Consider the following 25938-nt stretch of genomic DNA (forward strand, 5'->3'; position numbering starts at 1 on the left):
TTCTTTGTTACGCATACCTACATATTTCTTTTTAATAATCTGTCTGTCCCTCTCAAACCGTTAGATGTATGGAGATGGCACCTGCGTCGATTTGTTTGTGTTGAATATTTGACGATATCAATTAAATTGACGGAAAACATAATAAACATATTGTTACAAATACTCTCAGAATGGGAGTACCAGCATTCTTCCGCTGGCTTAGCCGCAAATATCCAAGTGTTATCGTCGAATGTATTGAACAGAGGGTAAATAACCTTAACCTAAAAATGTTTTGAGAAGTCAGCAATATATACTAATATTTCTCAAATTTTTAGCCAACCGACGTAGATGGACAGCTCATACATGCAGACTCATCATTACCAAACCCTAATGGGGTCGAATTTGACAATCTCTATTTGGACATGAATGGAATTATCCATCCTTGTACACATCCTGAAGACAAGCCGCCTCCAAAGGATGAAGATGAGATGATGGTGGCTATCTTCGAATGTATTGACAGACTATTCCGCATCGTGCGGCCCAGAAAATTGCTGTACATGGCCATTGACGGAGTTGTAAGATTCAGTTGATTATATTTTCGATGTTTTTTATTTTTCCCGCTTCTTGGTGGATAACAATACGATTATAGTTTTAATGTTAACATTTTGTGAAAGATGAACTTATGTTGAATACTTGTGAAGCGAAACTATAGGCATATTGTCTGAGACACAATTACATATCAAATCAAAATATTCTTTTCAAGTAGGCCTGAATAAGCAATTTTGGAAGCTTATGTTACAATGTTATGGTGGTAGCATTACATTTTATATACAATAAAATGTAAAGCTACCACCAGAGTCGAAAAGATTCTACCAGGAGGAATAGGCAATAAACTGCCTGTATCTATTCCATAATTTTAATTACACATATAACTACATAGCATCACTATCATTATTAGAAAAGCAATATTTTAACAAAGAAATACTACATTAAACTTTTCATTAGGCACCCAGAGCTAAGATGAATCAACAAAGATCTCGCCGATTCAGAGCCTCAAAGGAAACTCAAGAGAAGATTGAGGAGGTAGCTCGCATCAGGTCCGAACTTCAAGTGAAGGGAGCATATTTACCCCCAGAGAGGCCCAAGGAAGCACACTTTGACTCTAACTGTATCACTCCTGGTACTCCTTTCATGGATCGGCTAAGCAAATGTTTGCACTATTACATACATGACAGGTATGATTTGTTTTTATTTATTTTTGTTTATGTACCCTACACATAATTCAAGTAAAGTGCTTGGGATTAAGTTGCAATAATAAATAGGTTTGAGTTTTTCAGTAAAAGATTTCAATAAAAGCAATTGTTATATACTTACATGTTAGTGCAGCCTATCTATCTATAGCCTAAGTTATAAATATAATTGTAAATTGAGTGGTGGGCTGATAGTGATAAATAAATTGCTTTTAAGAATGTGTTATTTATTTTGCAATATGGCTAAAAACAGCTAATGCTTCTAGTATTAATAGAATTAAGTATTGTATTTATTAACTAATCAATAAAAATTGTAAGCGTGTCACAATGCAATGCAAACAAGTCTTAAACACACTATTGCTCACTGTATATATTTAGATTCCATTGATTCCATTGGTATGGTTATGGACTGTATGTACTTGGTGATGAGCAGCATGGATTATATACTAGTAGCACAATTATTCAATTGCTCTTAGTGCATTATTCCTTAACAAAAATATTTATACAGTAACTTTAAGCTCAGCTATCATGTCCCTTTGAAAGACTCGAAATCAGACTTATGGTTATTTTTTTCAGGTTAAACAATGATCCAGGATGGAAGGGAGTCAAGGTGATATTATCTGATGCTAATGTGCCCGGGGAGGGGGAACACAAGATTATGGACTACATTAGAAGACAAAGAGGTTTGTAAAATTGCATACAAAGTTTAGTAAGATCAATACACAATTGGTACAAAATATAAATAACTTGGTAATTTTTAACTCAACCTATAACTATGCTGTTCTTATTTCAAATGTTATACCAATTATTATATGTTAATAAGCCATGATAGTCCAGTGATAGTAAGATGTGAATTGATCATTTTGAGTTCGGACTTGGGCACTGAATTCATGTGCTTAATTTGTTTTTATAATTAATTTTTTGCCTACCAGTGACAGAAAACTGTGAGGGATATTGTGTATGAGTTATAATCTGCTTCGGGGCAAAATGAGGTCCAAAACTTTACTTTAACTATTATATGATTAAGAAATATTAACATGTTAACAATTTTAGTATGCATGAATCTTTTACCTAATGTTTGAAAAACTTGGTTTCAGCTCAACCAGACCATGACCCAAATACACAGCATGTATTGTGTGGTGCAGATGCTGATCTCATCATGTTGGGTCTGGCGACACATGAGCCTAACTTCACCATCATCAGGGAGGAGTTCAAACCGAATAAACCTAGACCTTGCGACGTTTGTGGCCAGCTAGGTATGTCTTATTATAATTATATTCTCAAGTTATGAATAAATTTCTATACTAGATTCTTATAATAGCAACACTAAGAATGTCATTTGAGTAGCTTTTGGGTAATATAGTAATTTAATCTGATTTAATTTATCCAGGGCATGAGATGAAGGAATGCACAGGGACTACCCCGGATGCGTCTCTAGTTCGTTCAGATCCTGCCTTCGGTAACCAGGACAGTTTCATTTTCGTGCGACTAAGCGTGTTACGAGAGTATCTTGAAAAAGTAAGTGTTATGTTTAATAATAATATTAATGTGTTTGTGTGTATGCTGTGTCACATATATATTTTTCTCATTTGATAATTGTAAGTTCGCTAATAAGTTGATCTTTATTCTTCTCAATTCAATAATTTCTTTTTGAAATTATCAATTTGTTATAATGGTTTATGCCAGTGTATGCTATTAATGTTATTTCTGTTACTATAATATGGTTTTTTTCTATTCTAATATAATAAATTTAGACTACGACTAGACGAAAGTCAGACTGTCCACTTAGTCCAAGGAGGGACATAAGGGTACTATTTATGTCTTAACACCTATTGAACCCAACCCATAAAACATATATATTATACCGTCTATAATTTTAATTGAATATTGATGTTTGTTCGATATTGCTCCAAGGTTTATATATAAATAGCATAGTACTTGTTTAATTATTATACCTTGTTGGCCATAACTGTTTTTGTGTTCGGCAGGAGTTGCAGATGCCCAACCTCCCCTTCGCGTACGACTTCGAGCGCGCCCTGGACGACTGGGTGTTCATGTGCTTCTTCGTGGGCAATGACTTCTTGCCGCACCTGCCCAGTCTCGAGATCAGAGAGGGCGCTGTGGACCGGCTCGTCAACCTCTACAAGAAGTGCGTCTACAAGACCAGGGTATGTGCGGCATAACCTCTATACTTATATATTTTATTCTTTTTCTTCTTATTTATATATTGTAAAATAATGCAAGGAAAAGAGTTGAGTTAGTTTAAACTTCTTTTCGGCTATATGGAAAATTGCGGTCTCAAAATGTCAATTTAAATTTCCGCGCGAAAACGGATCTATAGTTTGTATGACGTCACTGCTGTCATTGGCCCACTGATGTCTGATGTCCTCACTGGCTTTCGTGGCCTATTCACATCTAGGATAAGTAAATGTTGGAATGTGTTGTTAGGACTTTTATGGCGAAATATTGTCGTGGCGATGCACTCGCATGCCAAGCATCGGTTTTGGACGTCTTCTGATGATCATCACCAAGAGAACTGCAATATTAATAACTAGCGGTCGCCCGCGGCTTCGCCCGCGTAGATAACGGTTCATAATTAGTCTTCTAATGACCGGAGTTAGAATATTTTATAGTTCTATCTTTTATAGTTTAGGCATCATGCGTAAAAAATCAACTTTTTTGGTAGATTTTTTCCTTTTTTGTCTGAAAAACCCAAAATATCTTACGGAACCCTATTATTTTTTCAAAATAAAATTTAGCCTATGTTATGCGGGATTAATTTAGCTTTCGAATGGTGAAAGATTTTTTAAAATCGGTCCAGTACTTTTTGAGCCTATTCATTACAACCAAACAAACAAAGTTTTCCTCTTTATAATATTAGTGTAGATTAAAATTATTTTTTATATTTTTACTTTTCAGGGTTGGATCACAGATTCTGGCGATGTAAACTTAGACCGAGTTCAAGTTATAATGGATGAGCTGGGTCGCGTCGAGGACGAGATCTTCCGCCGGAGACACCAGAATGAAGTGAGCTTCAAGGCGCGCGAGAAGGCAAAGAAGCAACAGAAGGTCAACTTCAGTTTACTGGAAAAGACGCAGTTCGCACCAGCGGTGAGTTCGAAGTGTTTTTATGTTTAGAGAAAAGTTCAGCTTAATCCAGTTGGTTAATGTCTCAAGTCGAGATGGCCCAGTGGTTAGAACGCGTGCATCTTAACCGATGATTGCGGGTTAAAACCCAGGCAAGCACCGATGATGTGCTTAATTTGTCTTTATAATTCATCTCGTACTCGGCGGTGAAGGAAAACATCGTGAGGAAACCAGCATGTGACAAATTTCATAGAAATTCTGCCACATGTGTATTCCACCAACCCGCATTGGAACAGCGTGGTGGAATATGTTCCAAACCTTCTCCTCTAAGGGAGAGGAGGCCTTTAGCCCAGCAGTGGGAATTTACAGGCTGTTGTTGTAATGTCTTAAGTAGCAAAAGCTATAAAACATCGTTATTCGTTTACAGCAGACTGCTGACGCTCTCTTATGGGTTGTGACGTCACGACCCTCTCCACTCCTAAAATATATGTTCCAATTATATGTGTATAGATAACGATCGTTATGCTAGTACGTGTATATATATATGCTATATAATACATATGCTATGTGCACAAATATATAATTACAAATAACTCGCAATTGAAATTGTTTCTTTTGTCTTCCAGCCGCTGGGAAGCGCTTCGAAAACAGTGGAGAACGCTCGCCAGGAAGCCGCTAATATTAGACGCGCCGGCATGGAAGCTGTCGCCCAGGTACGACTACCCCCGTAGTATGTTTTCATCTAAGATATGACTACTTGTAAGCAAGTAATTTTTCTATACACAATTATTACAGATTTTGTTTTTTATGAGACATCACATACATTACTCTCATCCCAATGTAAGTAGCTGAAGCACTTGTGTTATAGAAATCAGAAGTAACGACGGTACCACAGACACCCAGAGTGGCGTACTCATGAAAACCGGTGTACACACCACTCGACCACGGAGGTCGTCATATAGAATTATACATTAACATCAAATTGTTTATCAAAATACTTGCTATTCCATTCGCGTTAAGAGAATAGTGAGTCTTTATTGTTCACCGGCTTAGCCCCGCCCATTATTGACCACCTCCGTGGTCGAGTGGTACGCCGGTTTTCATGGGTACGCCACTCCGAGGTCACGGCTTCGATGCCCGACTAAGTCGGTTTGGTAAAATTCATTAGTTTCCTATGTTGTCTTGGGTCTGGGTGTTTGTGGTTCCGTCGGTACTTCTGATTTTCCATGACACAACAGCTTTAGCTGCTTATATTGGGATCAGAGTAATGTATGTGTTGCTGTCCAGTATGGAGTGTAACGAGTGTGGTCTGGTCTGGTTCGCAGCAGGAGAGCGAGCAGCGCGGTCGCAAGCGCTCGGCGGCGGAGGCGGCGCTGGACGACGACGACGCGCACGACGAGGTGCGCCTGTGGGAGGAGGGCTTCAAGGAGCGCTACTACGAGAGCAAGTTCGAGGTGGCGCGCGACAACCTCGAGTTCCGGTGAGCCCCGTACCGCAGTAAACAACAACAACAACAACAGCCTGTAAATCCCCACTGCTGGGCTAAAGGCCTCCTCTCCCTTTGAGAAGGCTTGGAACATATTTCACCACGCTGCTCCAATTCGGGTTGGTGGAACACATGTGGCAGAATTTCTGTGAAATTTGTCACATGCAGGTTTCCTCACGATGTTTTCCTTCACCGCTGAGCACGAGATGAATTATAAACACGAATTAAGCACATGAATCAGCGGTGCTTGCCTGGGTTTGTTAAGATGTAAGCGTTCTAACCACTGGGCGATCTCGACTCCGTTATAGTAAACATTTTCAACGATTGTGAAACAGTAACGTGTACATAGCGACTTACAGTTGTGTCTATGGATGTACCGTTGGCAATAAAAAACCATCAAGGGTTTTTTGTGGTGAGTGACGTGCATTATAAGCAAAGTATAGAGCTGTGACGTCACAATTCCATAGATACCGCGTGGCGCTGCAGTACGTGCGCGGCCTGTGCTGGGTGCTCCGCTACTACTACCAGGGCTGCGCCAGTTGGAAGTGGTACTTCCCCTACCACTATGCGCCCTTCGCCTCGGACTTCGTCAACATACAGGGCCTGTCGACCAAATTCGAGAAGGGCACGCAACCCGTGAGTTTTGTCCCCTTTATGATGATTAAAAAAAAAAACAAAGTAAACTATCATGTATTGTATTTCACTTCACCATGACACCAGTAGAGTACTTGGCTTGATTACTGATGAGTTTCGGGCGTGGGAATCTTGCAATAGGCTATTTGACTGGTTTTTAACTGGCTTCTACTAAATAATATAAATTGGATTTATTATATATTATTTAGTAGAAGTTAAGGAACCCAGTAAAAGTTGATTTTTTTAGTTCTAGTACGTATTTGCCGAAAGATATCATTTTAAAAATTCCATATTTAAATAGCTCGCAAAAACGCTACTTGGACAATATGGCGCTGCAATGAAGTCGGTGACGTCACTTTCCTGTATTTTAATCTGTGGTACATATAGTAGAAAAGCAAGGTTTACAAGAAAGTGACTTCATCATAAGCCCGGCCAATCAGGAGTGTTTTGGGTCACGTGACAAACGTTTGAAAAAATGCATTTTTATTTATGGATTTTTGAATAAATTAAGTATTATTTTCAACATTCATTAGTAAATAACCATTTTTAAACTCATAATATACACTGATTAACAATAATTTAATTTTCGCATTGTCAAATAGCCTATAAGACTAAAAAAAATACTGTAATATATTCACCATGTAATTATTTGTTTTAAATAAACTAATATATAAAGTTAGCTTGATATTTAGAAAACTGAATACGAAATAAAGTAAATATATACAAAGTGTAGCGCAGTACAGTGTATTGTGTTGTCGTGCAGTTCCGGCCTCTGGAGCAGTTAATGGGGGTGTTCCCGGCCGCCAGCGCGCAGCACGTGCCGCAGCCCTGGGCCACGCTCATGAGCGACCCCGTGCGTATACCATACCATTATCTTTGTTGTAGTGGACATTGTCTATTGTCATCACCGACAGCATACCATAGCTCGTGACATCTTTCATCTTTGGGTTTATATTTGTTCTTGCATCTATTTTTCTTTACAGAATTAAGCAAAGATGTATATTAATATCACAATAATTTATAATACAGATGTATACCATATATTATACATACCTATTATATTGATATGGCCCGTAACTAGCTAGCGTAGTTAGTTAGTTAGTTAGTTAAAATAAAATAAATGTATAGTACAAAACAAGTTAGATGTAGCTTCGGCAAATTCAATCAAACCGATTACTGCCGATTTATACTACCCATAGAAATGCTATGATCGTCCCGATTCGTCGCTATATCTCCCGCCAGTTCAACCCGAGACAGCAAGTGCATGTAAATGGACGTGTCAAATTAACGAATATATTAGATCATATGGTAATACAAGTTATTACGTTTGTGTGAAGATCATATTCATAAAAGAAATAAATATTGATAATTTGTGAAAGGCGTACTTAATTCGGGTGTGATCGGTTTTAAGACTTTTGATACTCATCCTTCTCCTATATGTCACCAGATTTAATAGATTGCTAGATTTCACAGATAATATAATGATTTCTAAGATGTTCGTTTTTATTTTAGTTTTCTCCGATCATCGACTTCTACCCGACGGACTTTAAGATCGATTTGAATGGTAAGAAATTCGCGTGGCAAGGCGTCGCGCTGCTGCCGTTCGTCGACGAGACGAGACTCTTCAAAGCCCTCGAACCGTATTACAAGGAACTGACGCAAGCGGAAAGTGAGTTAAACATTGATTATTGAAATTTAACGTATTCAAATTTCCATCTTTTATAGATAGTTTGTTTTTACGTAAAAAATATAACATATATAATAGTAATATATATGTATTTTCTTTTCCGAACCAGTGATATTGTTTAATTTGACAATCTATAATTAAATGCACTTCAATTTTCAACAAAAAGCACATGACTTGATTTGATGCAAATAATGATAGTTTATTGAAGTTTTAAAAGTACATATAAATTGTTACTGAATATATTTACCGTTTTTGCGTACACTACATGGTACAGTCGGCACAACAATGCTGATAAGCATTTTTGTGGTTTTCTCTGCTTTATTGCTTATATGTATGTATATATATATATATATATATATATATATATATATATATATATATATATATATATATATATGTATATAATGAATCGTCTGCAGAGCAACGCAACACCAAAGGCCACGACCGTCTGTACGTGTCGCCCGCCAACAAGTGCTACGACTTCCTGCTGGCGCTGTACACGGAGGCCGGCGACGACCTGCGGAGGCTCATCGAGGCGGACCAGCGCTACCCCTTCCGCTGCGAGGGGGTGCGGGGGGACGTCATGCTCAGCGCCGACAACGTCCGCACGGGCGGGTGAGTCCAGGACCAATGGAACGTTATGGAAGATATTTGAGGATCAATTCTAGAGATAACATTAAAGTTATTAATTTCGGGATATTTACCATTATATTCCATACCACTCTTGAGACATTCGTAGACAATGTCGAAATATCGAACTCCACCGGATAAAAATAAAAAACACGGTAAATATCCCGAAATTAATAACTTTAATAATAAAAATAACCATGTTAATTTAAAATCTTAAAATCTAAACATTTTGGAAAATCTCTAGATTTTTAAAGATGGTAGAAAAACTTGTTTCGAAAGTGTGATCGAATTGGAGGCTGCGTTTGGTGTTAACGGTCCTAAAAATAGAACGGGAGTTATGTACAGGGAAAATATGACTGAGTTTGGGAATTTAATATTAATATGAGACCTCTGATATCTCGATGATCGCGAGTTGACCCAGTGGTTAGAACGCGTGCATCTAAACCGATGGTTGTGGGTTCAAACCCAGGCAAGCACCGCTGATTCATGTGCTTAATTTGTGTCTATAATTCATCTCGTACTCAGCGGTGAAGGAAAACATCGTGAGGAAACCTGCATGTGTCTAATTTCAACGAACTTCTGCCACATGTGCATTTCACCAACCCGCATTGGAACAGCGTGGTGGAATATGTTCCAAACCTCAAAGGGAGAGGAGGCCTTTAGCCCAGCAGAGGGAATTTACAGACTGTTGTTGTTGTTGTTGTTGTTGATATCTATTCAAAAAGCAAACTAATAAGCATTCGTGGAAGGTGTAGTGGATAAATGACAGTAGACGAGTGACGAGTGTACCTTGCAGGCAGCTGTCGTCGCCCGTGATAGGGCTGCGGCCCGTGCTGGACAACCGCGTGGTGTGCGCGCGCTACCAGGACCCGCAGTTCCCGGACGAGTTCGTGTTCCCGGCGCGGCGCCTCCGCGGGGCCTCCGAGCCGCCGCGCGTGCTCAAGCCCGGCAACCTCTCGCACGAGCAGAATCGGAATTGGAGACCGCAGATCGGTGAGCACTAGAGCTTGATCGCTCTCAATATACTCAGTGTTTTCATATCAATCAATCAATCAAAATTGGTTAAAAGTTAAGTGGTGGTTGCTGTGGTACCACCTACTTAGTCTGCATGATACCCCATTCGATTAATTGTTAGAGTTTAGTGATTTGGGATTAAACATCTTAAATGGGATAGTTAATATGGCGGCTTCAATGTATATGTGTATTTTTTACTCTAGGGCATAAACTTACACTGACGTAGACAGCTTAAAGATAATCAAAATCAAAATAAAGTTTATTCAAGTAGGCTTTACAAGCACTTTTGAATCGTCATTTTACAATTAAGTGAAGCTACCACCGGTTCGGAAAGTAGTTTCTACCGAGAAGAACCGGCAAGAAACTCAGTAGTTACTCTTTTAAAAAATACAAAGTCATGTTAATTGAATACAATTATTTAAATTAATATATTCTGCTTGGAAGTTAACAGGTATTAACTCAACGCTTTTTTATCATCTATAAAATCTTGTATCGAATAATATGCTTTTTCTACCAATGTATTTTTGAATTTGATTTGAATTTACTAAACGGCAAAGTTAAAAATGTTTGCGGAATTTTATTATAAATACGGATACCTTGCCCCAAGAAGGATTCATATATCGTAATACCTTTTTAATTATAAAGATGACTGGTGTCATTGACCTCTGTTTACTTTTAATTAGGCTCGTAAACAAGTACTTGTGTATTTCCAATGCTGATCCAGTATATAAGTAGAGGTTGATGTAGTGGTGCGTGCGCAGGCATGGTGCGCGCCAGCAGCCAGGCGTCGCTGGAGGCGGCCGGCCACCGCATGCTGGGCCACTCGCTGCCGCGCGCCGCCTACGCCGCCGTGCCGCCGCCGCACAGTACGTATACATACACACGCACACGCACACACACGCACACGTACACACACACGCACACGCACGCACACGCACACATACCAAGGCTCTAACACATAGTTAAACAACACAGTACAGTCGCTCATACAATATTTCCTCATTGTGTCATGTGATAAGACCTTTCCGTCACCTTTCTTACGTTCATCTGGCTTCGTTGTAACGTTACTGTTCTAACATTATAAAAAAGTACTCATTTAATTATTGATAGTAATCAAATCTAAGTTATTGATTGTTAACCAACTATGTATTCTCGATGATGCACTGCTTACATTTTCATCACTTTTTTTCTGCCGACTATAGGTAGATAAATATGAAGAATCATTGTCAAAAATGTCCCGCGAAAAAAAAAAAAGATATATATATTACGTACAGCAATTAAAGTGCAAGATAATATGGGATAGTACAGGTCCCTTTATACAAACTTTCGTTTGTAAACAGGCCACATATACATGTGGCCTGTTTTGTTACGAGCGAGTTGATACCCGCGAAAGTTTTCCGTATCCGGTAAAAACCTGATGCGTCAAAAACAGTTCTTTAAATATGGACGATGGCGGACGGATCCAATTTTTTGAAATAAAATAGTTATATATTCGATTTTAATATTTGTGTCTAGCTCTAAATAACATGCTTATGTTCATATTCCTTCCTCCCTAAAAGATAGGCTTGACCCTGATTGAGTAATACTAATTTATCTTTGACAAATTGTGTATGTTTTTATTTTCCATGTACGTATAATAATGTTAATTAAACAAATAAATAATTTAAGTAGATTGGTGCATTCTCAAATGGTCACCTGATGGTAAGAGGTCCCCATCGCCCAAAGACTGTTTATGAAGGTTTTTTCCCATTCCGCATAATTTTCCGTTTGATAATATGTTGACTGGATACCATCTACCCCAGCCAAGTATAACTTTCGGTTAGCGAAACGTGATAACAATCATCATAACATAGTATAAAACAAAGTGGCTTACCGCTGTTAGTCCCTATGTATGCTTAGATGTTTAAAATTACGCAACGGATTTTGATGCGGTTTTTTTAATAGATAGAGTGATTCGAGAGGAAGGTTTCTGTAGGAATACATGGACAATATATTAAAGAAACACTGATAATTTTAGAAGTTTCTAATGTGATATAGTAAATAAAAAAGAAAAAAACTATACTATATTTAGTATCAGTATTGTACCCTTGCGAAGCCGGGGCGGGTCATTAGTATTAAATAATAAATATTAGACAACATCATATACATTACTCTGATCCCAATGTAAGTAGCTAGAGCTTGTGTTATGGAAAATCAGATGTAACGACGGTACCACAAACACCCACACCTAAGACAACATAGAAAATTAATGAACTTTTTCTATATCGACTCTGTTGGGACTCGAACCCGGGATCTCGGAGTGGCGTACCCATGAAAACCGGTGTACATACTATTCAACCACCGGAGGTCGTCAAAATAATGATCGGTTGATTAGTTAATACGTGAAAGTGTAACAACAAATAGGCTATTTGACTGGTTTTTAAAAATCCATTTTATATTAATTAGTAGAAGTTAAGGTTGATTTTTTATTTCTAGTAACATATTTGCCGAAAAATATCATCTTAAAAATTCCATATTTAAATAGCGCGCAAAAATGCTACTTGGACAATACGGCGATAAATATAATATGCAATGGTATCGGTGACGTCACTTTCTTGTATTTTAATCTGTGGTACATATAGTAGAAAAGCAAAGTTTACAAGAAAGTGACTTCATCATAAGCCCGGCCAATCAGGAGCGTTTTGTGTCACGTGACAAACGGTTGGAAAAATGCATTTTTACTTATGGATTTTTAAATAAATTAATTGTTATTTTCAAGTTTCGTTAGTAAATAACCATTTTTAAACTCATAATATACACTGATTACAATAATTCACAATATTTTTTTCGAATTGTCAAATAGCCTATTCCTTGTGAATGATAAGAAATATTATACCGCGTTTCGGATTGGTTAATTCCTGTTTAAACTTAAAAAAAAATCGGCCCCTTCTACATATGAAGTATAAATAAAGCTTGTAATTATGTCAATCCGCGCGCGTCGCGGAGGGGAGGTCACATGACGCAATTATGTACCGGAAGTCACGTGACGGGCTGTTTGGTCGAAAACAAAACGTTTTACTGCATCGGATTGATATTCGCTATGACTGTACCTCGTTGGTGTACCGGTTAGATGACTGTGGATCCAGAAGTCCTAGTTTCAAACCCGAGGCTATGTGGATAAAAGTTCCTTCTATCCTAGTCGTTTCCTCATCACTGAGGGTCGTGACCATCATGCGTGTGGCTCTCCTGTGCACTTCGCACCACCATTCATACCTATTCTGTGCCATTCGTAAACAAGCCAGGGCACGGGAGTCTGGATTCTGTAGACGCCTTCACCGTGTCCATCCACTGGGACGGCGCTCTTCCTCTCCCTCTCTTCCCCTCCACGTGGCCAATCATTATACATTAGGCTATTTGACAATGCGAAAAATTAATTGTGAATGATTGTAATCATTGTATATTCTGAGTTTAAAAATGGTTATTTACTGACGAAAGATGAAAATAAAACTTAATTTATTCCAAAATCCATGGATAAAAATGCATTTTTTCAAACGTTTGTCACGCTCCTGATTGGCCGGGCTTATGATGACGTCACTTTCTTGAAAACCTTGCTTGCCTACTATATGTTTTTTTTTTTTTGCGCGCTATTTAAATATGGATTTTTTAATATGATATTTTTCGGCAAATATGTACTAGAAATAAAAAAATCAACTATTACAGGGTTCTAAAACCTTGGTTGCCTTAACTTCTACTAAATAATATAAAATGGATTTTAAAAACCAGTCAAATAGCCCTTTTTCCAGGCTGTCCTCCTGCCTAGCCTCATGGCCAAGGAAACAAAGTACAATAAAAGTTATTCTGTCTAATAAATCTCAGTAGCTGAATTCTGGAGTCTGAGAGTTGGAAGTAGGTTCCGTGTCTAAGAAAGCGTGTATTTGCTGGTCGTGTCAATTTTGCCATCGAATTACGTAAGCCAGGTATATTGCGTAGACGAATTCGTGTCAGGACTACACCGGCATCATCATTGCTTATGTACATAGTATTATATATATTGGGGTATATTTATTTGGGCGTTTAATTACGATATTATCCGGGAAAGTACGTTTTTTATACAATAAGTGGAATAAGAGGCAGGCGGCTTACCACATAGAAAGTGTTCTTTTTTATTATATAGTTTTTTATATAGGTAACTGACCCATAGTATTGACCACTTAATGGTGAGTGGTCACTACCGCCTGTGCATATTTTTATTGTAGGAAATACTCTTAACAGCACCTAACAAATACGCAAATATGCCACCAATTTTGAGTAGAGACCTAAGATGTTAAGTCCCTTGTAGTTGTACACTTGCTCACTCATCGATCCAACCGGTACACAACATCTGATCGGGTGGTACATACCCAGATGGCCACAAAGCCATATCACTAGCATTAACCATGAAAATCTGTAACACTCGGGGGCTTGCGAGTGCGTTGCCGGCCCTTTAACGACTATGTAACGCATTACTTACTATACTAAATATATACATTGCCTATATTAATTACCTATATCAGGAATGAAGGCTACTTCCGTGAATTACCTTTGGATTAGCCAAAAATATTGCGTTTCGAGCCGAGATGGCCCAGTGGTTAGAACGCGTGCATTTTAACTAATGATTGCGGATTAAAACCCAGGCAAGCACCGCTAAATACTCATGTGCTTAATTCGTATTTATAATTCATTTCGTGCTCAGCGGTGAAGAAAAACATCTTGAGGAAACTTGCATGTGTCCAATTTCGTAGAAATTCTGCCACATATTTATTCCACCGACCCGCATTGGAACGGTGTGGTGGAATATGTTCCAAACCTTCTCCTCAAAGGGGAGAGGAGGCCTTAGCCCAACAGTGGCAAAATTCCAGGCTGTTGTTGTTGATTGCGCTTCAAACGTCGTCGAATAAGGTATACTTTGGAAATTAAAATCAATGAATATGAGTATTTCAGGGGAAGTGTTGTATTATAAATAGAGGTATATGAAACAAGAATGTATGTTTGCATAATGCGGCAGAGCTGTTAGCAAATCGCAAGGAATATGTAAATTTTAAGTTTGTTTAGCTGTGCGCCTGCCATTAGAATAGTCCATACGTAAGTGAGCTGAGATGGCCCAGTGGTTAGAACGCGTGCATCTTAACCGATGATTGCGGGTTCAAATCCAGGCAACCACCACTGTATATATGTGCTTAATTTGTGTTTAGAATTCATTTTGAGCTCGGCGGTAAAGGACAACGTCGTGAGGAAACCTGCATGTTTCTAATTTCATCGAAATTATGCCACATGTGCATTCCACAAACCCGCTTTGGAACAGCGTGGTGGAATATATTCCAAACACTCTCCTTAATGGGAGAGGTGGCCTTATCCCAGCAGTGGGAAATTTACAGGCTGTTACTTTACTACTTTACGTAAGTTAAGATTTTTTTATTTAGGATATTTGCGATATTATTCACATGAAGGTGTTACATCTACTTCACTTAAAGATATAGGGTAGGTGGTTAGTTCACGATAGCATGGCACCCGTCGAAAAGACGGAGAGCTGGTTAGTTAATGGGTATACTAATGGGTGTTCCGGGGCGCATTCGGCGTCCAGGGCACCGGCGAATCCCACATACCGCCCACGTGGCTGAAACGCGTAACGCGATTAAAAAAAGGTTTTTTTTCGTACATGGTATTAAAGTACAGTCGAATTGGACGAACCTTGCTATATTTAAGCCAGTTATTATAGTACGGAACTTAAGAAAACCTTACTAATACGAGGTATTTATATTCACTCGTAAAGGGGCTCGTAAGAAAAACGCTATGCACATTATCGCCAATTAATTCTACGATAAATGAAAAAATAAATTTTTCCTTATTAAAAAAAATCAAAAAAAAAAATAAGAAAATTTCAAATACAAATTCATTGTTGACGATAAGCATTTTGAACCGTATTGTTATGAATATTAGGTTCAAATAATGAAAACAGTGAACCAATTAGCAGAGACTGCTTTGTCTGGTTGATCGGTCTTTTGTTCGGCTCTCGAAGGCACTAATTAGCGTGCCCCGATGCGAACTGTCGCGGAAACTCGGCTTTTCATTGTCTTTGATAATACGAGATCCGATCGGGTTTTATACGACATTATTTAAGTATTGTGTTTCGACCAGTATGTATGAACCGTGCCCAGCAAGATCGTTAACGCTAAGAGATCTCCTAATCATTTGGTCACACACGTGTAATCTTTATTTGGAGTCGTTATATGTAATTAGTATGTTAGCTTAACAGGTTCTGAGGTCCTGCGTGATTTCGATTAGGGCCGGTCTTGATGTTACATCATAATCATCTTCCGTAGTTTTTCTTTTGTATTAATTTTGTGTGGATTTATATATTTTGTGTAACTAATTTATATTTATTTTCTATCAACATAACCAATTTTAAGGCCTTTATATAATAAGATATAAAAAAGATATAAAATTCAGCTCATCTGAGCTACACGAGTGATATCTTATACTCCAAAATATGGATCCAACTCGATTGTCTAGTATCTCTGATAATAATATTCAAGACTATACTTTCCTTACGAAAAATCAAAATGGTTTTCTAAAGTAACAGCCTGTACATTTCCCACTGTTAAGATAAGGCCTCCTCTCCCTTTGAGGAGAAAGTTTGGAACATATTCCACCACGCTGTTCCAATGCGGGTTGGTGGAATACACATGTGGCAGAACTTCTATGAAATTTGTCACATGCGGGTTTCCTCACGATGTTTTCCTTCACCGCCGAGCACGAGATGAATTATAAAGACAAATTAAGCACATGAATCAGCGGTGCTTGCCTGGGTTTGAACCCGCAATCATCGGTTAAGATACAAGCGTTGTAACCACTGGGCCATCTCGACACATTTGCATAATAGTTCTATTCTAATTCTGGGCATAATATTTATATGAAAATATATCTATGAAAAATAAAAAACATTGTGATATTATCGTTATAAAAAATAATTTAATATAATAAATTAATATATAAAATAATTTACTTTACGACAAATATGTTACACTAAACGTCCTTACAAATGTGAGAGCACTCTAGTCGTTGTGTTGATCGTGTCTACAGAAAAAAAGTCATTAGAAATTGACCGTAGTTTTTGTGAAGCACTTATTTTTGTCGGATTACAATCTCAAAGGACGCAATCAAAGGATAAGACTGTTTTGTATATCCATTACACAACGGAACGTGTAATCACTAAACGCAGCATCCCCGGCGTCAGAAGAAACAGAATTACATAGCAATAATGCCGCTGAATAGAATCCATTATATAAAATAAGAAATTCAAATTGGCCTATCGTCCCGCGACGCATTGACGTGTAATAGCGCGCGAAAGCAAACAGGAAGTACGAAGGGACGCCATTGTCCGACGCAGTGTCGCCAACTATGAAAATAATAATTATCGGGGGTTGCGAGCACAATGGGCGCGATTTTTTTTTAAATAACGGGTCGATCGGCTCAAGTGCTTCCTATTATCCGGTTGGAGAGGATTACGCTACAGTATCTTGTTTTTTTTTTATATATAGTATTTTTTTTATCGCCTTTATCCAGGTGTCGAAGGCGTTTTAATACGTTTTGGTTACATTTCGTTTTTTTTTTTTTAATCTGTTAAGACATCTCTTAACCTCTTTGATGTTATAAATGTTTTTTTAATTTATATTATGGAGTGCAATCGGAAGTATTAAGCTTTTTATTATGAATTAAGCCATTGAGAGAAATAAAGATTTTCCTAGTGTTATATGTAATACTAGCTTGGCATTTCGAGTTAACCTTCTTTTGCAAAAACCTTTATTGATACACCGCTTTTATTAACCGTAGCGTGGTATTCTCATATAATTGTCCTATCTAACACTTAAAAATGTTTCAAAACATACCAATAGGTTCTTAGATTAGCGCGCGTAGCCAAATAAAATCTTCAGCTTTTTAATATTAGTATGGACGAGAAATAATTTGTCAATTGGTACGTGAGCGCCTTAAATTTACGCATATCATAGCCCTCTTGGTTTGAAGATGTCCATGGGCGGTGGTACTTTCCACCAGGTTTACCTCCCGCCCCTTTTCCACCTATAACCATTAATACATATATATCAGGAATATGTATTTAGTGTGTATATTTTGTCCGAGTCTCATACATTAAATAAATAAAGCGATGTGTATATGTCCGGTGGTGGGAAAAGGGGTTATTCCACTACATTTTCCTTATTACCATTGATGCTTCTTATTACCACTCAGTGCGAGCTCTTTTTTTAATCACAACCTACAGAGGCCCTCGACTTGACTTCCAATTAATCTCTCTTTAGACTTCAATTAAACCTATAGCAAACAAAGCTGTTATCGGAGTCCTTATTACTAAAGCAATAAATATTATATTCGCTTGTGTAAACACGGCGAGTGGTTGCCGGTGGGGGGCGGCACGTGGCCTAATTATACACACCCCCGAACTACGCGTTTCTTTAATTGAATACGATTATTTGATTTTTTAAATTGACGTGTCTATAAATATACGAATTTAATCTGTAGTTATTATTTAAAGCTGGATATTTTTGTGTTATATTTTACGAGCAGTACGCATGTAAGCAGCCATTTTTAAATTAACTTCCAATGAGGTTATATATATATATACTTAATATATACACTAGTATAGGCAGCAGCCATAACGTTTTATAAAAAGACAGTCGTTCAATATTGGGTGCAAGAATGTAGCATATGTTCTTCTTTAGGTTTCAAACTTGCTTCAAACCAAATTCATCAAATTGGGTTCATTGGTTTGACCGTTATAGTATTACGAACAAACATTCGTAATTATAGTATTCCTATGTACCTAAGTATAAGTTAATATCGTATATCGTATATCATTTAGGCTATTCTGTAATAAGAAACTCGAAACTCACTGTTTTGTAACCGAGTTTGAAATGTCAGAACTCCATATACGACATTGACTTTAATAATTATAAAAAGTATAAGATACACTTTTAAAAAAGGCGTATCATTGAAAGTCAGTTGCCAATATTTCACGAATGAGATACGAAGTGACTTCTCACAGAATCGCGCTACAGATATTTCTCGATCGTGTTCTGCAGTGAGTTTCTTAAAGGAAAGCTCAATCGTGAAAATAAATCATAAGACGCACTATGGAGTAAGTGTTGTTGTAAGTTGATTTGAATACAGGACGAACAAACATTTCTGACCTTTTTATATGTTTACATTTGTATCTATTAATTATTTTATTTTGTGTTTGTGGATTTCATCTGCAATGTCATTTGATAAACATATTTACAACGATAAATTGTGGTTTCCAATTTCGAAAACCAAAATTTATCGTTGCCAAAAAGTAAGTTTAAGTAGAAGAAAAGTAAAACAATCAGGATATTCGTTTTTAGAAATATTTTGCAAAATATTGACTTATTTAATGATTTATTTGTAATCATCTTAAAGTATTCTAATAAGTAAAGAATATTAATATTTTCGCATATTAATATAATTGAACAAAAAGTACACCGTTATTGTTTGTAGTTACATAATTTTTCCAATTGGTAACATTTATTTCACTAAGATAGTGTTGCGATTTAAGAGTTCCTTATCATAAAAGTATTACAAGAAAAATATTTTTATTCATCCTTATACATACGTACTTGAAACTTACGTTGGAGAATTGCAATCAATGAAATGCCACATCGTCATTAGTTCACCTTAAATAGTTGGTTTTTTTCTATATATATGTATAACACAGACAAAAGTTTAGTACTGGCGCACATCTCGTCAGGCCACGTCACCCGCTATCTCGGCTTCAGAAATGATCCCTAAAAACTGTTATTTCGCTGTTATGCTTCGGCCTCGGCGGCTTACGCTCTTGAGCACGCGCGACGGCACCGACTCTAATTATTGCGAGTTCCAGGTTCCCTGCCACGGTCGAGTGGCCGCCGTGGCATCTCGTTTATTTTCCATTTTTTTTTTTCTTAGCAAGAAATTGTCGAGTGTCTAGTGACGAACTCGGCATGTCGAGAGCCGATCCGCGTTCAAGATGATAGGCGACTTTGTTCCGACTTTGTATTCATTTAAAGCAAATGAAACCTCATTTTTGTTATACGTATGGGAATTTTTCGAGCTTTGAACGACTTGCTTTAGTGATAACGTTCAAGCGACTTATGTATTGAATAACTTCACACCGTTTTATATTTTAGTTTTATTTATAGAGTATGTGATAATGACGAGTCCGTTTTGGCTGTTATTAATGATCAATGATTAGTCTTCAAAACCCTAGACTGCCCTTAGATCAGTTTACTGATACGCCTACGTTCTTTGATCTAAGTGGTAGATAAACTGAATAAATTGCTATATGTATACACGAACAACAATGTATAACACAATATATACATAATTTAGGAACGTTGTAATAAACAATGGCTTCAAATAAATACAGCTATCGATCGCTACCGTCCATCCGGTAGCTTTTTCATGATGTGAGATGTGAGAAGCTACGAATATCGAGATAGCATTTCGCAGTTAGCGTCCCGGTGCGCGGTACGCCTGAAATGTAATTAAAACGAAAGATAAATTTAATTGCCAAAAAAACGAATCTACGAGCGGGAATGCGCTGCGCGATAGACTTGCTATGAGCGGTCTCATGCTACCCGTGCAAGTATATTCATACGTCGCGTCGCCTTGAGTATTTCCCTCCTCCGCTGTCGGGCGTCCTTGGTATAATTTTGGCGCGAACGTGACGCCGCCATTGCTCTTATTTGCGACGCTTTCACGCGATGAATGTGTCGCGCCGGCGTCCATTAGGTGCCTATTATGTGTGTTGCGACGACGACGCTTATTTTTTTTTTTTTTAGTATTGCTATACATGGCTCCGATGAAAGCAAACATCGGCTTTAAAATTTGGCAGCCTTTAAAACTTTGCGGTTCAAAGAAATTGGTAGACATCGACGGTACGTATGTAATAATTCACGCGAGTTCGACTCGGCTGAAGCAAATGGCAGGGTTCCGTAGCTATTCACATATATATTTATATATGTATGTATCATTCGGGTCATAAGATAGACATAGTACTGTTATAAAAGTATGTATTACTAGGATTTTCCTAGGTTATTATTATAAATTATTGATATATATGTTAACATATATTATTTTCATGTTTCCGTTTCATGTTCAAGTCGGTTTACGTAAATCAATTATTATTAAGATTGTCATGTCCGTAAAATGGGACCGACAGACATGTTGATTTACTTTGGTTTATTGTATACTAATAGTCGCCCGCGGCTTTGCTCATATTTAAGGGTATTGGATGTCATGTATTAGGCAAAAAAGTAGCCTATGTCCTTGCTTGGAGTTTAAGTTTGCTTCATACCAAATTTCACCAAATTTGGTACAGCGGTTTGATCGTGAAAGAGCAATAGACAGACAGATGTACTTTCACATTTATAATATAAGTGGGATGAAGTTAATTTGTTTTATATCATATAAATAATATGTACGCCGAGGCTCTTCGTTATTGCTTATACTACGGGCGCGTTGTATTCAACACACCCGTGACACTTCGTTACCACATAAAGTAAATACACCCACGAACGAAAATAATACCATTGCACGTTAACTAAGTTTTAAAACTTGAAAATTCGTCCAAATTGAAAATTCCATTTATACACATGAAGCTTACATAAAAAAAATTGTACGGTACGTTATAATGAAGGCAGTAGCATAGATCCTCGCCCCACGTTGGGCGCCAACTCCGACAATGGCACCTAATGGCGACGCCTCGTTACGCACTCGGAGCGAGAGCATAATTATAAATGGCAAGAACTCCAGGCGAGTGGGGACTATCTGAATTATCACGTGCCTTTTAAAGATTAACTAGGCGCTGCGAACGCTCGCGCGCGAGAGTAATCAACTGAGACGTGTGGAGTGTAATGATGTCTCGGATAGTGTGAAAAATGCACGAAAAGCGTCGTGAATACGCGAACTTCACGACTCGAAACGTCACAAATACAGATAGACGTTCTTAATTCAAAATATTAACGTCTAAACGATCGGATAGTTAAGTCATTTGCTGACTGATCTAAGAACGCGTGTACTCGTTATATTTTAACTCTGAAAGCCGCACTCGTCAGCGCCGCTAAAACCATACGAGTGTTTGAACGGAGCTTTGTTTGTAGTAGCGCTAAGCTTAAAGTAAGCTATCGGTTGAGTCGCGGGTCTATCGCGGGAAATCCTTTTAGATCCAAAACTTTGTACAGACCTCCCACTCCCTGACTCTTTGGAATAAGCCGTTTTTAACGCGGCGATAGAAGTGGCTGGATATGAATCGAATATTCGTAGTTGAAATTGATTTGAATATCGATAAAGAATTTGTTTTTACATAATATAAAATACTTATATTGTAACTACATTTCTAAAAGGTTTCATTGGGACAACAATCGTAATTTTTTTTGTAAATAACTATAACAGTAAATTTAAATAGTTTACGTTCAATCATTTTATAATATATATAACGAAATTAGGACAATATTAATTGTTAACGTGTCATGGTATGTATGTGTGTATGTATAATACTTAAATTATATATAATAATAATAGCATTTTAGAGTCTAGATGTATTTGCTGAGAGGTTTACGTTTATTTTATTAAAAAGGTTTTAATATATTTATCAAACATAAGGAAAGAAATACTCAGCTTCATGGAATTGTTTATAATATTAGCTAATATTTAAATTAAATGAATATCAAATATGCTGTGTTGATGCTGTGTTCATATATAGATACAGTTAAAATATTTTTTATATGAGATGTGATTTACATAAATGTATGTGGAAATAGTGTCAGTTGATGTTATTAATGAGTTCCCTAGTTTGTTTGGAGTGCTTGACTCATAACAAATATCTTAGACAGTAAGACTGAGCATGTCGAGTCTTTAGAATCGGCAAACTGGTCCACTCGTCCTTCGCACCTGAATGCAACAATACGAATCCTGCTCAGAGGCAAGTAGGTCGAGTGATGTAACAGCCAGTACGCATGTTGCTACAAGCAAGAAATTATCGTTAAATGTTTTCATTGACGAGGTGTCATCGCAGCCGTTCGAGTGGCTCTTTAATCATATACATAATAACCTTTCACACGTTCGCTCACCTCATAAATGAAACATAAAGCCGCTTCACACGTTCCTAGATCCGCGCGCAAGATATTAGTGCATCACAAAGCGAACGATTAAACACTCGTCGACGGTTTCACACGGGTTGGTTCCGTGCGATTTGCAAGCGGTTTTAAGCCGTCGAGTGTTGCGTCGCGTTTTGTGTTCACGAGAGCTGCTACGCCTTATGTTTACTCGTCGAAAGTCAGATTTCGTGGGTCGAGCACGAGGCGCGGCCATTCAGGGCCCCGAGATGTGAACACGCTCGCAGCGGCTCACACGAGTGACCGGCTGCCTTTGTGCGTTGTTTTTGATGATTTTGTTACATTTGTAAATGCCAATATACACTGGGGAACACTAACACATGATACAAATATATATCACTATTCGTAGATTTATTGATTCATTAAATTAAAACTAAATAAATGCGGCTCAATAAATTTGTTTTATTTATATTTTTCATTTGTTACAGATCGTTCACAGTCGTTTGGTCCTCACCGAGGCGGATACGTGCCACATCAGACATCCCACAACAATCAAGGTTACAATCGGTCCGGTTACCAGTCAAACCAAGACAGATACGGTTCCAACCAAGACAGATACGGCTCGAACCAGGACAGATACGGCTCAAACCAAGACAGATACTCGAACCAAGGCTACCGACAGAACCAAGGCTCGCACGGCAGATCGTATTCCCATAACCAGGGTCACGGGTATTCCTCGACGCAAAACAAATACAGCGGCCACCAGGGACACCATCAAAGGCAGGGAAGCGACCAGCACGGACAGGGGAGCGGCTACAACAGCCAGAGACCGAACTCGGGCTCGAGTAGATACCAGGGGAATTCGACGTGGCGTTGAGTGACTGAGAGCTAATATTAAATAAATTTAGAATTTTCTAGAAGACGAAATTTTTGACAGTTTACAAACATGATAGGTAAATTGATAGTAAATAAAAGAAAACGTTATGTAAACCACGTACTGTATTGTTCATATCTCAGTACATTAGACAATGTTGCCACTATGAATCTTTCGGTGTTGCCATTATAGCAAAAAATCAACGTCCTATCACTAATAATAACGAACATTTATCTTTTCGGGAAGATAAGCTTTCCTATAAAAATAAATAATGTGACCCATCGTGGTACACACCCAGATTACTTCTGCGCCAATCTTTAGAACTCACTTCGTAAATCAATCGTGTAAAATTAAAAAATGACTTTTGATACATACATACGTGTATAACTTTATTTTAATTTTTACAATTACTATAGTCATGTCGCATAATGATGAAGATGAGATTCGAGTTTGTAATTACAGAATAGGCCTGCTGATCTCAACTTGGACAAAAACTCAATGCTTCTAGTTTAATCTCGAAGCTAAATATATACTTCTTTACTATTTTTATATGTTTCGTGGACAATTCAACTTTGTTTATATTTCAAGGTATTTCTTATTGACAATTACAATAATATATATTGTATTGACGCCGGCTCATCCGGTTCACACTTTGACCAATAAATATATAAATATATACATAATATACGAACGACAGTTTAAAATATTTTTGTTTTTTTTTTTTTACTTATTATGTAATAGATTTATTTAAAGGTACATATTACGCGAGAAAAAAGTTATAATTAAAAAATATATAAATAAAACTGTAATAGATGTTTACGGTACGGTCAGCATAACCTGAAAAGTTGTCAAAAATCAATGTTAGTGTATGAAAATAAATCGTCAATTTCAGTCAGTCAGTCACACACACGTCAGTCCTACACAATGGAGGGGGTTAAGTGGTGCTTGCTGTGGTACCACCTACTCAGTCTGGATGCTCTCCCATTTGATTAATTGTTAGAGTTTAGTAATTCGGGATTATACATCTTAAATGGGATAGTTAATATGGCGGTGAAATATGAGAAATGACTCATGAGTCTATGGCTTCAAAGTATATGTGTATTTTATTGCTCTAGGGCTTATACTATGGGCTATAAACTTACAGTGACGTAGACAGCTAAAAGATAATCAAAATCAAAAATCAAAATCAAAATAAACTTTATTCAAATGGGCTTTTACAAGCACTTTTGATTCGCTATTTAACAATTAATGGAAGCTACCTCCGGTTCGGAAAGTAGATTCTACCGAGAAGAACCGGCAAGAAACTCAGTAGTTACTCTTTTTCAACATTTAAATTTAATCAAACCATTAACCCAAGTATCGTACAGATACTGATGAATTGTGTGAAACAAAATCTTTTAAGTCTGAAAGTATGTTCTAGATATTGACTTTTTAAGGATAACATACTTGAACATTATCGTAAAGTTAGTTAGGAAATTATATCAAGATAGATAATTTATCATCAATATTCATTATAATTATTTTAATTATTATTAAATCATATTTGGAACACGCTAAAATGTTTTGTTATTAACAACAACAACAGCCTGTAAATTCCCACTGCTGGGCTAAAGACCTCTTCTCCCTTTGAGGAGAAGGTTTGGAACTTATTCCACCACGCTGTTCCAATGCGGGTTAGTGGAATACACATGTGGCAGAATTTCTATGAAATTTGCCACATGCAGGTTTCCTCACGATGTTTTCCTTCACCGCTGAGCACGAGATGAATTATAAAGACAAATTAAGCACATGAATCAGCGGTGCTTGCCTGGGTTTGAACCCGCAATCATCGGTTAAGATGCACGCGTTCTAACCACTGGGCCATCTCGACTCAGTTATTAACAATACTCCTAAAATCTAGGAACCGTAATTCAATTCAATCGATATCAAAATATTCCACAAATAGTTTGATAACCACCGATTCGGAATGTATGTAGGTCATATAATAAAAAGCAAATGTAGCGTGTTATGTTCCAAACACAATAATAAAGCCTTATAAACAGTTGGATTACTTGACGCGCTGTCATTGGTTGGAATCTTGTACTGTATTTAATCTATATTCGCGAAAAAATGCCTTCTAGAATGGTCTAGTGCATATAAGTAATGAAAAGTGTCTGTTT

At 37.5% G+C, this 25938-nt stretch overlaps 1 protein-coding gene across 2 annotated transcripts; it reads left to right on the forward strand.

Annotated features, from left to right (window-relative positions):
• Window positions 1–44: 44 nt before the first annotated feature.
• Window positions 45–25264, forward strand: LOC124538349 (5'-3' exoribonuclease 2 homolog). Of its 2 annotated transcripts, none has more exons than XM_047115388.1 (17): window positions 45–245; window positions 315–554; window positions 985–1214; window positions 1806–1912; window positions 2327–2485; window positions 2620–2747; window positions 3218–3397; window positions 4149–4340; window positions 4943–5029; window positions 5642–5796; window positions 6270–6438; window positions 7199–7288; window positions 7948–8104; window positions 8542–8737; window positions 9549–9745; window positions 10528–10632; window positions 23394–25264. In XM_047115388.1, exons 1-17 carry the CDS (start codon window positions 171–173, stop codon window positions 23780–23782), a joined length of 2856 nt encoding a protein of 951 aa, XP_046971344.1. In that variant the 5' UTR covers window positions 45–170; the 3' UTR covers window positions 23783–25264. The 2 variants fall into 2 exon arrangements, with proteins under 2 accessions (XP_046971344.1, XP_046971346.1); XM_047115390.1 differs by having other exon boundaries at window positions 5645–5796.
• The last annotated feature ends 674 nt before the right edge of the window (window positions 25265–25938 follow it).

This window comes from Vanessa cardui, chromosome 20 (assembly GCF_905220365.1).
Source record: "Vanessa cardui chromosome 20, ilVanCard2.1, whole genome shotgun sequence".
In the NCBI taxonomy this organism is placed as follows: Eukaryota; Metazoa; Arthropoda; class Insecta; order Lepidoptera; family Nymphalidae; genus Vanessa; species Vanessa cardui.

What these genes read in the sequence shown, in the direction of transcription:
- LOC124538349 (XM_047115388.1), top strand. Translation starts at nt 171, where the DNA reads ATGGGAGTACCAGCATTCTTCCGCTGGCTTAGCCGCAAATATCCAAGT. An exon ending in TCGAGAAGGGCACGCAACCC is followed by an intron (nt 6,439 to 7,198) that starts GTGAGTTTTGTC and finishes GTTGTCGTGCAG; the next exon opens with TTCCGGCCTCTGGAGCAGTT. An exon ending in GAATTGGAGACCGCAGATCG is followed by an intron (nt 9,746 to 10,527) that starts GTGAGCACTAGA and finishes GTGCGTGCGCAG; the next exon opens with GCATGGTGCGCGCCAGCAGC.